General features: G+C 42.5%; 2 protein-coding genes across 11 annotated transcripts in view; both read left to right on the top strand.

Moving 5' to 3' along the window:
* Positions 1-3,257, top strand: part of LOC311426558 (mothers against decapentaplegic homolog 2-like) — a 55,031-nt gene extending 51,774 nt beyond the window's left edge. For all 10 annotated transcript variants that reach the window (XM_084502987.1, XM_084502991.1, XM_084502989.1 and 7 more), the window contains one exon: positions 1,345-3,257. In XM_084502987.1, the coding sequence (XP_084359113.1) occupies positions 1,345-1,468 (124 nt within the window). In that variant the 3' untranslated portion in view covers positions 1,469-3,257. The remainder of the gene's footprint in view (positions 1-1,344) is intronic.
* The window catches only part of LOC311426489 (uncharacterized protein), a gene marked incomplete at its 3' end in the record, with an annotated part of 324,836 nt that overhangs the window by 65,402 nt on the left and 243,780 nt on the right, over positions 1-15,654 (top strand). The gene's annotated exons all lie outside the window — the stretch shown is intronic.

Here is a 15,654-nt window from a genome sequence, read left to right as displayed (position 1 = left end):
AAGAAAAAAATAAAAGCTGCTGTTGTGGAAAAATAAGGCAAGTTTGTAGAGAACAGAAACAATTTTTACTTAAACTGCTTGTGTGAAGATCTACAAAACAAAGTAGAAGTATAAATAAGATTACAGGAAATCAGATGAAGTTTGGAGTTCCGTTTGAGATAACATCAGTCAGCACAGTATAACCACACTGTGTTACGATGCAGCATTTCTTGCTTCATTGTACATTTTTCTTGATGATTGGTCTATAAAGATAGATCTTAAGATTTCCTATGCGTTATATTGTTTGGCCACCTTACCTGTGCAGAGCCAAGCATTTCTGTTCCTTATTTTTTCAGTATTTGTCTATGAAATTCAAATGTAGTTATGCATGCAAACTTTTTGATGGTGAAGATAGTAGCTGTATGCAGCTGACTGTGATGCAAACACCAGATTGGTTGGACAGTCTTCACTTTTGAGTTGTTTTTTTTGTAGTAAGGTGTTGTGGTTTAACCCAGTCAGCAGTTAAACACCACACAGCCGTTTGCTCAACCTCCCACCTCCCTCTGTGGGATGGGGGAGAGAATCAGGAAAATGAAGCCTGTGGATTGAGATAAAGACAGTTTATTAAGACAGGAAAATAATTATTATTATAATAGTACTACTAATAATAATGTGTACGAAACAAGTAATGCACAATGCAATTGCTCACCACCCACTGACCAATGTCCAGCCTAACCCCGAGCAGCTGACCCCCCCCCCCCCCCCCCCCCCAGCTAGCCACCCCTATCTGTTGTTCAGCATTACGTCAGATGGGATGGAATACCCCTTTGGCCAGTTTGGGTCAGCTGTCCTGGGTCTGTCCCCTCCCAGCTCCTGCTGCACCCCTAGCCTGCCTGCTGTCAGGACAGAGTGAGAAGCTGAAAGGTCCTTGGCTTGGTGTAAGCACTGCTCTGCAACAATTAAAATATCAGCATGTTATCAGCACTCTTCTCATCCTAAGCCAAAACATAGCACTCTACCAGCTACTAAGAGGAAAATTATCTTAACTGGAACCAGGACGTGAGGCATTTGGTGTGGTGCTTGGACCATTTGCTTCTGTTCTTATTCTGTTCTCCAGAACAGAACGTTCTTGATAAATTGTTGATACAAATGTGATTATTGATGTTTTTCATAGATGTGGGGTGGGTATTTTTTTCCAAAGACTGTTTGGTAAATCATTAGTACAGTTATAGTAATAGTTGCAAACTTTCATCTTTCTTTGTAGTAGAGATGGATGGAAACATCCCATCATATGGATCGTATGATGGAGAACTTTATGGTAGCCAAAGCTCCTTTCTGACTTTCCCATTCCACTTAATTTTTCAGGCGGCAAACAGTAACAAGCACTCCTTGCTGGATTGAACTTCATCTGAACGGACCTCTACAATGGTTGGACAAAGTATTGACTCAGATGGGCTCCCCTTCAGTACGCTGTTCCAGCATGTCATAAAATTCCTTTCTCCATTACCAGTGGGCTAAATACCGAGTCCAATCAACAAACTTAATGTATCAGCTCCTCTGTCATAGTATTTCTGTGTGGTCCCCATGAGCTGTTTACTATACAAAAAGTTTTTTTTTTTTTTTTTTTTTTTTTTTTTTTAAATTACAGCAAAACAGCACTTGAGGTCTCATCAATTGAAGCACCTTGTGGATTCTGTTTCCTATACTCTGATACTAGATGAAAACTTAATGTATAGAAATGCCTTTTTCAGAAAGAAGGGACAATTCTAAAGACTCTTAATGGTGTTTTTATTGGTATGTAATTGAGTGTCCTAATGGTTTATCAATAACATGAATAGCTAAGTATATGTACAGGTAATGTATCGTGATCTCAGATATGACAGCATTGTGCTGTTCTACATTTTATTTCCCATAAATAGATGTTTGGTTTGTTTTTTGATTGGGGCAAGTCTCTCAAAATTCCAAGACTACTCCTTTATTATTTTGTATTTTTTATACAAGCAGGTTTTTGAGTTGTCTTTAACATAAAAAGCAAACTCTACTTGTAGAAAAGCTTAACTTTTTTGCTGTTTTCTTAAAGAAAGGAAATCCCTCCATTAGAAGGGAAAGAAATGTCTGAGATTCATCTGTGAAATCTTAAGACACTTGATATGCTTAATGGGGCCTAAAATAAATTCATACTACAAATTCCAAGTATCCATCACACTAGGAGTTTACTTTTCCCTACCCATCTGTGTTGATGCATCTGTTGCCAGCAATATTGCTGGCACTGATTTATCTGGGACTCTTGTATGTTGAATCATTGAAATATTTTTCTCATGGAGTGAGAATTTGCCATATTGTTGGATACTGGATTAAAATACACAAAGTTAGTGGTTTACCCCTTACATCTGTATGTTTTCATTAAACAGATATCACTGAAAAAAAATCTTGGTTTTAGTTTTTAGAGCAAATACCTTAAAATCCTCTTCCAGGGTAAACTAGACTTCCATATAGGTTTTATATAGATGCAGTTTCTTAACATATTTCAGTAACACAACTTAAATTTCTGATCTGAGTGGCTTTGTATAGCTTACATACCAGATCATATACATCCATTATGTCATAATGGGCCTTGTTAATAAAAGTAGTTGCTTCTGCAAAACCTCTAGGATAGTGGTTGCTGAGGTATGAGCAGCAAAGGAGGACTTCTAGGTTCTTCATGACAGTGCATGTTATTGTGAACCCTTGGACACTACAGCTGCATCATATTAAAAATATTCTGAAATGTATTCTACAAATAAGTTTGGGTTGGGGGAAGGGTTGGGAAACTGTATAGAAGGGTTATTCTGACTTGAAAAATATACATCTTACTAACAGTCTTGTGATCTAGCTGTCTGTCATTCTTTCGTTATTGTGGCAGTAGCAGGATTGCCTTTGTTTTTTTCCCATTGTTTCATCCATTACACTAGTCTTGTACTTCGTAAGTACAGCTAGTGATAACTGAGCTTTGAGAACAAAAATGTGGCCGGTGTTGCAGCTTTTAATCAGTTGACTGAATTGATGATAGCGATGGATATTTTTATGCCATAATGACTAGGGCATAGAAGCAATACCAAAAATCAAGCCTTGAAAAAGTGTGACAGACACCTTTTAAAAATTGGCAAAGCAGTTACCAGTTTGTGCTAGTTTTACCAGTAGATTAATGTATTGGTAGAACTTGTGAACCTAAGAAATAAGCTTCATGTGTGTTGCATTTGCCTAATATGTGAATACACTAATAAAAGTTTTAATTCTCATGTTTGTTGCTTTTTTATTAATTGCTGTATATATTTTCTGTTGAAGGTTAGGAATTATTCTAACCAACCTTAAAAAAAAAAAAAAAAAAAGGCATGAGTTGCATGCATGCTGTGGCCAGAAAAGTGTATAGCTTAGATGTTAAAATCGCTTCCTAGACAGCTATTGTGGAGGTTCTGGTTCTGTGTATTTAACAACACAGGTTTCTACTTCAGATCAAGTTTATTAAAGCAGTTGCTTTTTTCCTGCCACAACTGAATTACATCCTACTGGTTCAGATGTTTGCTTTCACCTGTGAAACAGATAAGAGCAACTTGTCTGGGTGAAAGACTCCATTGCATTTATGAACAGGTTGCAACTTGAATCAGTTGGGTGACCAATTGTATAGTCTCCTTACTGTGGGTTTCTGTATGTGTTCTCTTTCAGCTGGGGCGATATTCCTTGCTTTGTCTTGAACACAGTAATAGCCTTTATGGAAGCCATTTTTGGGTATGTGCTTCCAAGTAGTGTGCAAGGATGCTGCAGGCATTATCTGTGGACCTGTGATGCTGCCTGTGGACAAGGCCATCTCAGATTTTGTAGAAGTCACTTTTTGGCTTGTCAGTATCACTAAAATACTCTCCCATTGTTACTGTTTCTGCCACAGCTTGGTGGAACAAGGGAACAAATCTTCATTTGGAGTATGCTTACCTGTATTTAATTAAAATGTTTTTGGCAGTCCTTGAGTAACTTTAACCTACTCCTGTTTCTTAATCCAGTGCCTTTCTGACTTAATCCCACTGATGTTCTGTTCTTCCTCAAAACCTGACCAGTGCCTGCTCAAACATCTCAATGCAGAATACCTGTGGTATGTAAGGAATGTGACTTCATCCCTCTTTTGCCAGGCAAAGTATAATGACTTCCAAAGTACAAATGAAAAGTGAATTATTTTTTTCAGTAAGTGTTTTGTTAATAAAACACTGAGCAGGGAGTAATCAGCTGAAGTATTCCAGGTGTGGTTAGCCAGCTAGTTATCTGTATAATGAAGCTGGAAAAGTGCTGTATGTAATGACGTGCTCTAATTTTGGACTGGGATTCCATGTGCCTGGGTGCTAATCTCTCCCTTGTCACTAGCCCTGTCTGAGCTTGATTTTCGTAGTACTGCCAAAGCAAAGTAATCAAAAATCAGGTAATTGATGTAAACACCTGAGCCATAAAACAGTTTGAGTTGCCTCATCTCAGTACATCCAAGCTGAGAAAACTTTGCAGAACCCCTCTCAGAACACCTCTGAAGAAAAAGCCAATTTAATTTAACAGTTCTTCCAGTTCCAGGCCCGTGTCTTTGAGAACAATGTCAAATGCCTGGAGTTTTGCACCTTTAAACTGTGAGAATTGATAGCTGAATGTTACCTCTGTATTTTCCCGTTGCTTTTGTGCATGGTGCTTATTTAGGTGGTCAGCTTTCTGTGACAGGATTTCTCCACTGCTGTTTTAGTGTTTTGCGCAGAATCCTCCCACCTCCTTTGGCTTCCAGGTGCTATTATACAACTCTAGAATGTGGTGAAAGCTGTGGTGTTTTCTTGTTCTTACTCAGGGTGCTGTGCTTAATCGGTACTTAACCTCTTTGAGACTGATTGCAGGCAAACTGAACAGCTTAACTTCAAACTCTGTGTATAATAAACAGGGAGAGGTAAACTCTAAATGTGTTTGGGACTCTGAGTTGGCTTTCCAGTAGAGGGCAAAGTCTGTTGATGGAGGTGCCTAATTTAAATACATAAAGTATGAATATCTGCTTTAAAAGGTACTTGGATGATATCAAAAGAGTCTGCTTAGATATGTAGTAATATAGCTTTAAACTAATTTACACTGTAAAACTAGAAATCACAATTACTGTACTATGCTAAGCTTCTTATTTTCACGTGTTCAACTTTTCATGTTGAAGTGGGTGGGTGTGATGTTTGGGGGGGGTTGATAATCATCTGCCTCTAAATTGTTGGCACAGTGAGCTGAAAGTGTTTTGTTTTTACCTTCAAACTTGTCATACTTCATTGTGGTTACGGCTTTTTTTAGTATTGCAAACTGAAATTTTCCTGCAGCTGGGTTTTTGAGTTAAAATATTGTGAAATACAGGATTTCACTATACTCTACCCACGCAGTGTTTTACTTGAGTATAAAGTGGTGTTCCTTTTCCCAAAACAAGTCTGACTGTAGCCTAATTTTGGGAATGCTCAAGCTTCAACACTAGCTCCGAAGAGTTGATGAAGTACTGTACTCATTAGAAGAATTACACACATCCTAAGTAATGTGACAGCTATACTAGAAAGTATTTCTAGGAGAACCTCAGGGAATTAAATTGCAGCCAGTCTGAAAGTTTGTTACTAGTGAGAAAATACTAATGAATTGTGTATTTTCTTGACCCCGTAAGCTTGGCTGGTATGTAACCATCACAAACTATATTATTAAAGAAGGCCATTTAAAAATAGCCTTTAGTCATCTTAGTCATCTTTTCCATGCCTCTTGTGTAAAAACTTTTCTAAATAAGATTGTTTTCCCAAGAGAAGAAACAGCACTGTTTATGGAATAAATTTCTAGTAATAGAATTGTCACAGCTACAAAAACTAGAATCAAGGCTTCAAAGCTAAGAACAATCTTTGATGTTACATTACTTGTTTCATTAACTATAGTCAGGATTAAATCTAGTCAGCTGGCAGAAGAAAAATGGATGAATAATGGGTATGTAAAGATGTCAGGCCCTGATGCTCTTGATCCTCTTCCCCCATGCAGAAGATCTAGCCAGAATGGATTATAGGAAAGCCCAGTTGCTTGTGCTTTTCCTCTTGGAATAGGATCCAAAGTGGCAATGGACATGCATGCTCCTGCACTACTGTTTTTCTTTTAATTTGCAACAATAAAAGGTGAAACAAAGCTGACACTGATTTTTCTGTGTTAACAGTATCTAGCTATTTGCTCATCTAAAGCTGCAGTAAGGTATTAAAATCACCTCATGAATTAATTGAGCTTATAAGCAATGTGTACCTGAGGCTGAAAATTCCATATGATTTTAAAACTTATCTTTGCTTTAAAGTCTCGCTTATTTGCCTTTTCATTTTGAAGTAAAATTCCAAGAGCAACTATTGTGGCACCAAGCATAGACTATTGAACTTCAGTTGTCAGCAGTAGTTGTAGTTCTATCTGTGGATGACAGGGTGGGTGCTGTCTATCAGTTCTTATTTAATCCTCGAGAGGAGTTGTCTAGGTAGTTGGTCACCTTTGGACAAGGAGTAACTAGGCAGGGAAACGGGAGGATCTCAAACAAGGAAGGTGGAGTAGAGGCACTTCAAGTTTCAGAGCTGTGTTCTGGAGCAGGGAATCCCAGGCTCCTCAGGGTTGCTTCTTATGCTCCAAAGTCCTCAAATACACAAGACAGTTTGACAGGGAGTAGTATTGTAGCTAAGCTTAGGTTGTCTAGATTCATTAATTCGTTTGAAACAAAACTAATGCATAATGAATTTGGAAACACTTCAGAAGTCCTGTCTCTGTGTTGCTTGTCCTTGAAAAGTTGATCTGTAGGATTCACAGAGTGAAAATGAGGGGAGAAAATAGGTGTTTAACCTATTGAGATATATGGGTGGGGGACATTCTGCATAGACTCCCCAGGGCTTTAACAGCTGGGTGTTTGTACTTTTCCAGTGAAATCACTGGAGGCTGTGGTTAAAAGGATGGGGGGGGATGTGAGCCTCAGGCAGGAGAGGCAGGCTTTTCAGGGGAAAAGCAGGACTCTGTCCTGCTGAAGCCCTGAGAAGGGCAAAATGTATCTTGCCATAAAACAGCGGGCAGCGTCAAGATTTGAGAGCTGCTAACAATTTGAGTAAGCCCATGCAGAGAAAGATTGCACTATTAGAGATGTTAGCTTGGGTACAGGTTCTAGTGAAGTTTCTTACAGACCTGAGTCAAGATGTGTACCTGAGGATTTAATTGTGTTGTGTGCCTGTATTGTGCTTCCTTGCTTGTTTGGTTCCAGAGTTAATAAAGGCAGGTGAAGCTCAGGCTGGGCTTTGCTGCCAGTGTAGTAGGGTAAGGGCTCCACGGAGTTCTACTACCCAGACTGATGCCTAAGAGTGGAGAAAGGACTTGAGAATTAGTTGCAATATCTTTTGGTAAGCAGTCTGCATAGCAAATAGCATTGCCTTCAGTAGCAGAGGATCCAAAACTACTAGATTTGCAGTGGGGAACAAACAAAACAGTTTTTCATGAGGACTGCGGGAGAGCACTGCCATGCGTTTGAGGAGTGAAGCAGCTGCAGAAGTGCGGGAGGACTGCAGAGCACTGTGGCAGGCTGAGAGCAGAGGAAGCTGGGCCTGAGGGCTGTGGTTGTTCTGCAAAGCATCCGCCCTCCAGACTGGATGTACCTAACAGGATCCAAATCTGCAAAAAAAGATGCACGTACAACACTGAGGTGTACATCCATAGCCAATATAAGCTTTATCTCATCTTTTTGTAGTTGAGCCTTGGAAATGATAATGCTAATTTAAGAGCAATAATCCCCTTCTAGACCAGTATGCTATCTCTTCTTTTACAGCTTCAGAAGTCTGAGCCTCCAATTGGAGGAAAAACCACAGCTGTTAGCAATGCTCAGACTTTGAGGTTTGCATGAGGATGCATGAAATTAAAATGGGCAAAGAGCCAGGGCTGAGAAACACTGATGTTTAGTAGAACTGGAAAAGCGGTGGAACTGAAAAAATGGAAGTGGGTGATGCTCAGTTTCAGCAGAGATAAGTGGTCTTAAAAGCACTCTCACCAGTGTACGAGCACTCTTGATACGTATCTGCTAGTTAAGAAGAAAACCAGTTTTTATCTTTGTTACAGTACTGAAAGAATGATTGGAGTGCAGGGAAATTGAGCTAGTGGGAATACAAGTCTGGTTTTGCACCTCTGTTATTCTCAAAGCTGGGACTTGGTGTAGTCCCTTTAGAAGTAACTTGAGGTCAAGACTGAAGAACTGACACAACTTGGCCTGTAGCCTGCCACTGCATGGAAGAGACTGTTACTTGCCCACAAGGAGAAGCAGACTTAAAAATAAATGAATTGATAATAGAAAGCCTACAACTTCTGTGGGAAGAGATTTGACAGAGTACCTAAACAAACTTTGATTTTGGAGATGAGAATTTTGCCTTTTCTTTAATCAGAGTGCCGAAACAGTCTTTGTTGAATGTTCAAGTGCTCCTCAGCATATAGTATGTTTCATCCTATGAAGTGAGGGTGGTGGGGTTTTTTTGTTTTGTTTTAAAGGGCTTAGAGTCTGACTTAGTGAAGTTGCAAGACTTCTTTTGTCTCCTGTTTTTTGTAAATATGCTTAAAACCAAAATTAGTGGACAGACAGCAGCCATGCTTGTTAATTGTGGAGAAAAGACATTGTTATTCTGATGTCCTGTGGAAGAGTATTGAGTAGATTTTTTTTCCGAAATGTGCATGTGTTAATAGCAGTAAGTTGTCTTAGGAGGGGGAGAGGAATAAAAAAAAAAATCTTCTAAGGTACTTGTTAAAGGGAATGGGGGTGGGGAGTGGGAAGCAATTAGTGTGCAAGGAACAGTCTAAGTATTTTAATTGTATTTGGATTGAGAGCGCTGGGTTAAAACTTGCCTGGTTGATGGTCCAAAGCCTACTTGAACTTAAGTTTAAAGAGACTGAAAAGGTCTGTGTACACGTGGGAGAGCTAGTGATCTGTTAATTAGCACGGCAGTATATAGCCCTGGCCACACTAATTGCCAGTTATGTGGCGCTATTAGTCAATTAGAACATTCAACAGTCAATTAGTACACTAATTGACTGTTAGGTCCATCTTCATGGCTAATGGTAGCTAAAGACAGATGGCAATGGATTAACTGATGTTTTTAATTGTTGTTCAGAAACTGGCTTGAGAAGCACCAGTCTGCTTGCAAAGGCTGCTGGTAGCGTAAATTTGCTAGGATCTTGACAAAAACAGTTTAATGAATTAGCTAGGTATTGAAATGCATTTGTATTTCTTTAATATTTGTATTTCTTTAATATTAGTCCTAATCATTGAAAAACAGCTAGGCTCTGTGACAAGAGGGGGGGGGGGACTCGATTGTTCTTGTGCACACCAAGACCAATAAGCTGCACTTTTGATACCCTAAGCCAAAGACCTGTCATGTTTTTGACAAAATGCTGTACTCTAGTGAAGTCTTACTCGTTATAATACCAAAACACACCTCCATCCCAAAAGCTACCCGCCTCCAAGGTGCAACCACCACTCACTGAGCATGTGCTCTGAATTTCTCGGAGCCTATACCTTTAAATGTTCGTACTGGAGTTCTAGCATGTCTGGCAATGCAGCACTTGGTGGTGGCATGACTTCATTCATGCCCCGATAGTCCACCGTTAGCCTCCACTCGCCATTAGACTTTCGCGCTGGCCATATAGGACGGTTAAAAGGTGAATGAGTCTTGCCGATCGCTCCTTGGCTCTCCAGATGATGAACTAACTCATGGATAGGAGTCAGGGAGTCTCGGTGCAATATTGCCGCCGGTGCACAGTTGTTCTTCAATCCTCAGCAATCCTACAGCAGAAGGGTCTTGTGAGAGACCAGGCAGGGTAGACAGCTGCTTAATCTTCTCTGTGCTCAAGGCAGCTATGCCAAAAGCCCATCGGTACCCTTTTGTATCCTTGAAGTACCCTTTCTTGAGGTAGTCTGTGCCAAGGATGCACGGAGCCTCTGGGCCAGTCACTATGGGGTGTTTTTGCCACTCATTCCCAGTTAGACTCACTTCAGCTTCCAATACAGTTAACTCTTGGGATCCCCCCGTCACTCCAGAGATAGAGATGAGTTCTGCCCTTTGGTGGTCTGACGGCATTAGGGTACACTGTGCGCCTGTGTCCACTAAAGCTTTATAGTTCTGCGGTTCCGGTGTGCCAGGCCATCGAATCCACCCAGTCCAATAAATCCGGTTGTCCCTCTCCTCTACCTGGCCAGAGGCAGGGCCCCACTAGTCCTGGTTGTAGTATCTATCAATTAATTCTTCCAAATGTGAAGCAGAGGTCTCTTCATCAGGGTCAGGAGTAATACTAGCCCTTCTACTGCCTCTGGGGGACTGCCCAACAGAAACTGGGGCAGCAATCCTCCTAGGGACCCCTTTTGTTGCTGCTGTGTCTTTCCGCAGCTCATGTACCCGAGCAGCTAGGGCCAAGGTCGGTTCACCGTCCCACTTCCTCATATCTTCCCCATGGTCACGTAAATAAAACCACATGGTACCCCGCGGTGTGCGTCCCGGATTCTCCCTTGCTTGAGCTGGAGAATGCTGGCGCTTGATGGCCGAAAGATTCTTCCATCTAGATGAGGAGGAAGCTATGTATTCTTCTAACCGTTGGGACAGTCTCTCCACAGCTGAAATGCAGTACTGTATTGGGGCAGAGAGATTTTCTTCATATTTATGAAGTTGGTTGGACACGTTATCCACATCCCCTCCTCCCAATCCATTGCTTACAGTGTGCTGGCATGTGATGAGGGTGCAGCCTGTACAAACTTCTGCCACATGGATGTTGTGCGTTGGACTTCATCAGGGTCTTTAGGTGTCTGGGCATTGTTCAAATCACTATAAATCATCTCTGGCACAGCTAATTCCCGCAGGTGCTGGAGACCCTTATCCATAGTGGTCCACTTGCCTACTTGGTATACAACATCTTCCTTGTGGGGATACCTTTCTTTCACAGCTGTTAGGAGTCACCTCCAGAGGATGAGAACTTGTGCCTCTCTCCCAATTACTCTATCAATCAGCCTTTCTCTAGAGAGGGATCCCAGCTGCTTGGCTTCATTGCCTTCTAGCTGTTGGCTATTGGCCCCAGTGTCCCAGCATCGAAGCAGCCAGGTGGGGATGTGCTCACCTGGATGATGACTGAAATCCTTTCATATTTCTCGCAGCTCACTCAAGGACAGAGATCGAGTAGTTTCTGATTCATCTATGATTTCGGTCTCTTCTCCCTGATGTTGCCGTGATGATGCTGCTTTAGAGCTGCCTGCCTTTCCCTCATCCTTAGGAGGAGCTTCTTCCCTTACTAAATGACCTGATTTCCATTTCCATTGTTTTGCCTTTACTATAGGGGCGACTGATACCATGGATAGTTGGTCCTCTGGGGTGGTCATAGTGTGTGCTATCTCATCATCGAATTCAGGAATTTCCCTATCCCCTTGAGGGTGCTGGGCAATGTTAATTGACATTTGATAGGCGTAAGCCAGACCCCAGCAGAGTGCAGAAAGCTGGTGGAGTTCTCTAGTATTGCCAGGGTCAGGGCATGTGTCTTTCAAACATTCTACCAGTTTTCTTGGATTTTGTTCTTGTTCAGGGGTGAAGTTAAGAACCATCGGAGGAGAAAACCATGACAGGTACCTGCCCAAATCCCCCCACACACCTTGCCCCCCACAACTACTTTGTCTGGGGACAGGTCCTTGGATGATATTCTTAATAAATTGTTTTACCTTAGGGAGGAAGACAAACACTAGAACTAGTAATAGGAGGATAATATCCGACCAAGGGTATCCAAAATACTCAAAGGCTGCTGTAATTAGCCCACAGGGAGAAAAGAAGAAGGCACCACCCCTGATATTATTCACAGATTGACTGCTAGGGGAAAAAAAGAAGGTGCTGTAATTCTTAATATTTCCAAAAAGATAATCTCCAGGAGACCAGGAAGATAACAATGCAGGGCCTGAGTACCAGACAAAACTGAAGGCCAGCATGTTACAGCACAACATGATAAAGAAACCAAGCACAGACTTCAACACTTTCTCCGATCGGATGTAAAGGAAAAAAGAGAACAGAGAACGGACTACATACAACATAGTCATGCAGAAAAATATTAACAGAAAACCAAACGTTGTGACTACCAGTATGTTAGCTGTAAATACTTCAACCATTTCTGTTGTTATCTCAACCCTCGAGTGTCAAGTTGGGCGCCAAAAAAGACTGTGGTGGTTTTACTCAGGTGGGCAGCCGAGCTCCACCACAACCGCTCTCTCGCTCCCCCTCTCCTCAAAGAGGAAGGGGGAGAAAATACAACACAGAGAACTCGAGGTTTGAGATGAGAAAGGTTTAATTAAAGGGAAAGGGAATGGGGAGAAAAAAGAAACAAAAGAAACAAAAAGTCTGCGCGGAAGCACAGAGAGAAGGGAAAAAATTATTCTCTACTTCCCATCAATGAGTGGTGTTCGGCCACGTCCTGGGAAGCAGGGCCTCAAAACATGTAGTGATTGTTCAGGAGGAACAGCCCTTTCCCCCATGAGAGCCTCCCTTTTTATTGCTGAGTGTGACATCGCGTGTTATGGAACATCCCTTTGGTTGGGTTAGGTCAGCTGCCCTGGCGATGTCTCCTCCCCATCACTCACCCACCCCCAGCCTGCTGGCTCTTGGGGGCTTGGAGGGAGTCCTGATGCTGTGCCAGCACTATGTAGCAATAGACACAACACTGGAGTGATATCAGTGCTGTTCCAGCTATGAGTGCAGAGCACAGCACTGTGTGGGCTGCTGCAGGGAAAGGTGACTCCAGCCCAGACAGACCCAACACAGTGACACTGGTTTGTGCGCTTCTTGCTCTTTGTTAAGGGTAAAGCTAGTTAGCACAAGGACAGAGGACCCTCGCCGACCTCAATTCCTGGTGTAAGACAAGCTCATTTGAGCTCAGGCATCAACCCCAGAACACGTTTCCAGAGCAAGCTGATAAAACAGTCTGCACACTTCTCGCCTACCTGCTCTGTGAGGTGAGAATGACCATGGGCACATGTTGCTTTGCAGTTCAAAAAAAAAAAAAAAAAAAAAAGCCAGGCACATGAGAGTTGAAATGTTACACGAAAAGACGAAAAGTGCTTGTTACATGGGACTGTTGAATAAAAGCAAAGCAGACAAGTCAGTCCCTTGGTCATCTTTCCAGCCAGGCAGTCTCCCTGAGCTTATGTCACCCCATGTATCTCCAGTTATTTCAAAATTAAACTTTTCTGACAAGTCTTCTGCAGGATATTTCTCACTTTGAATTTTCTTTTCCCACAAACCATGAAGTTGTAGCAACAGAACTGTCTTATCTTCTGAAATTTCTGTGCTCTGCCATCATTTATCTCTCCATCCTCATCTTGCAATCTGGGGAAGCAGCCTTCTGACTGGGGGCGCTAAGAGGTGTCACTGTCCCCTGTATTGCACTCAAGATGGTTTGTGCAGAACCCTAGGTCTGAGAGCCTAGGACAGCTAGAATTGGGAAAAGTCCCACAAGACCATGTCTTGAAGACATCTGATGCTGGGTGCAGGTAAGACCTTGTGATCTTAGGTAGGTTTCAAGCTTGATCTGAATGATGTTATTGTGAGTGTAGAGTTTGTTAGGGCATCTTGTGATTCCCTAGCAAGATGACCCTGACTTCCTGTGGGCAAGGTTTCCATTTTGCTAAACTTAATCCTGCAGTTGATGTCCCAGACAACTACCATGGTCAAGTGGTGTCTATCCCTCTTGGGCACACCGTCGTTGCTCTTCACAGAAGGCTTCATATATAAGCTTTGCTGCTTCAGGTGTTCCCAGATGGAGCTGTGCTCTCTTTACTCTCCTGCCAGACTTTCCCACAGCAACCTAGTCACCGTCTGTGCTGTGGCAAGACTTGCTTGGTGGTTGGGAAGGAAAGCCTGTCTCCTCCCAGGTTGGTGTCAGCAAACACCATCTCTTCTGGTTGGAGCAGCTCACGTAGGCAACTTCACTACTCTGTGTATACTCCTAGTAGACACAGAAATTTGACATTCATGCCCTAAAGCTCAGGGCTGTTTTTAAAAGGCGTTCATGCAAAGCTTTCTGGTCTGTCAACCACTGTTTACTATATCGAAAAGATTACCTTTTCCTCTGTTAGACAGTCCCAATTACCCTGTGAGTTTGGGGTAAAGACAACAGGATTTGCTTGTCTCAGCAGCTCTCCTCCTGGTTGTCCTTGTACGCTCTAGAATTGAATCCTGGTTGTCCTTGTACGCTCTAGATGAATTGAATGGAGTTTTGCTTTTTCCCCCAGGTAGGAGATTTGTTTTGAAATTATTTTGAGGACATGTGATGTGGGGGTTAACCCAATGTAAATGAACTGAGCCTGCCTATTTCCCATGTGGCCAAGGAACACTGAAGCTTCTGCTTTTAAGTAGCTGTGCGTACACAGGGTCTTTCTCAGATGCTTCAGGTTGCATGGCTGAACTCTCTTGAAGTTGCTCTCCTTGGCTTCAGTATTTCTCTGGGAAGCTCCCAAAGAAGACAGGACAAGGTTCTGACAGTTCTGGTCACTGAAGCAAGTTAGAGGCAATTTTCATAACACTCTGGTTAAAATCTGTTGAGGCCCCCAAAATCTCTGGGCTGTTCCCTGACCTCCTGAGACAGATTTTCCCACTCGATTCTTCCTGCTGCTCCTCACACCTGGGCTTGTCCTATAGATCTCCTTGCTCACCAACTCATTTTCTACTGTACTAAGAGGTCAGACAGCAGAAAGAGGTCTCCTTGGAATAGCTAATTGAAGCTTTCACTCTGTTACTGATTCTGAGTATTTGGGGATACCCAGGGAAGCCCAGGAGCCTGGGTATCCCCTTGGCTCTGTTAAGGTGTGTTTGTCCCCATGCTTGCAGGTGAGTTGGGCATCTGTTTCCTACATCTGCTTACCTCCTCATGGCTGATATAGCTTTTAGAGGGAAGAGTATTCCTTCAGAGTGTACCCATGTTTCTCTCAGATGGTCTGATTCAGCCAGATTAGTCTTGTTTTTGTCCCCAAGCCTCATACCTGGGAGGCTCTCTCCCCCCCACTTCGTATCAGGCAAGCTCTCCCATTTAAAGGGCTTTCTACCAGGTCGTTAGGAACTGTTGCTAGAAGATAAGAACTTGGCAATTTTGCCAGCCCCCTATTGCCATGCCGGGTTGTCTCCTCTGAGCCAAAGGAGCTGAGGTGCTGCCTTCTCTCGCATGTGTTGTGCAGCATGGTGGGTCATCTTCCACACCTCCAGGCAGTGCCCTGTCCCTGAAGCCCCAAGGGCTGATGCAGCAGTTCTGGGGGGGGCTATCGATAGGAAGGGATGGCCCTTTGCCCTTTGAATTAATGGCGGTAGGGAAATGGTTTAGAACAAGCAGGGATCCTTGCTGGAAGGTAAGAGCCAGTGTGGGTGAGAAGCAACTGTAGGCAGGGAATGTGTGTGCTGGGTGGCCTGTCCTGTGGGAATAAAAATGTTGTTTTTGCAGGGTTACATTGCTTAAAGGTAAGGAATGTGGTATTGAGATATGCTTGCAGTGATAAGAAAACTTAGTAGACAACCTTGTAAAATGCAGACAACCAGACTCCTTAGAGCAATTAGGTGAAAATCATGGTGTCAAGTCAGATAAGTGAAGAAACATTACCACTTCAAGCAGTAAAAA

This window comes from Aythya ferina (genome assembly GCF_964211825.1).
Source record: "Aythya ferina genome assembly, chromosome: W".
NCBI classification, from domain to species: Eukaryota; Metazoa; Chordata; class Aves; order Anseriformes; family Anatidae; genus Aythya; species Aythya ferina.
The sequence above is the reverse complement of the archived record's forward strand: the minus strand, read 5'-3'. Positions and strand labels throughout refer to the sequence as shown.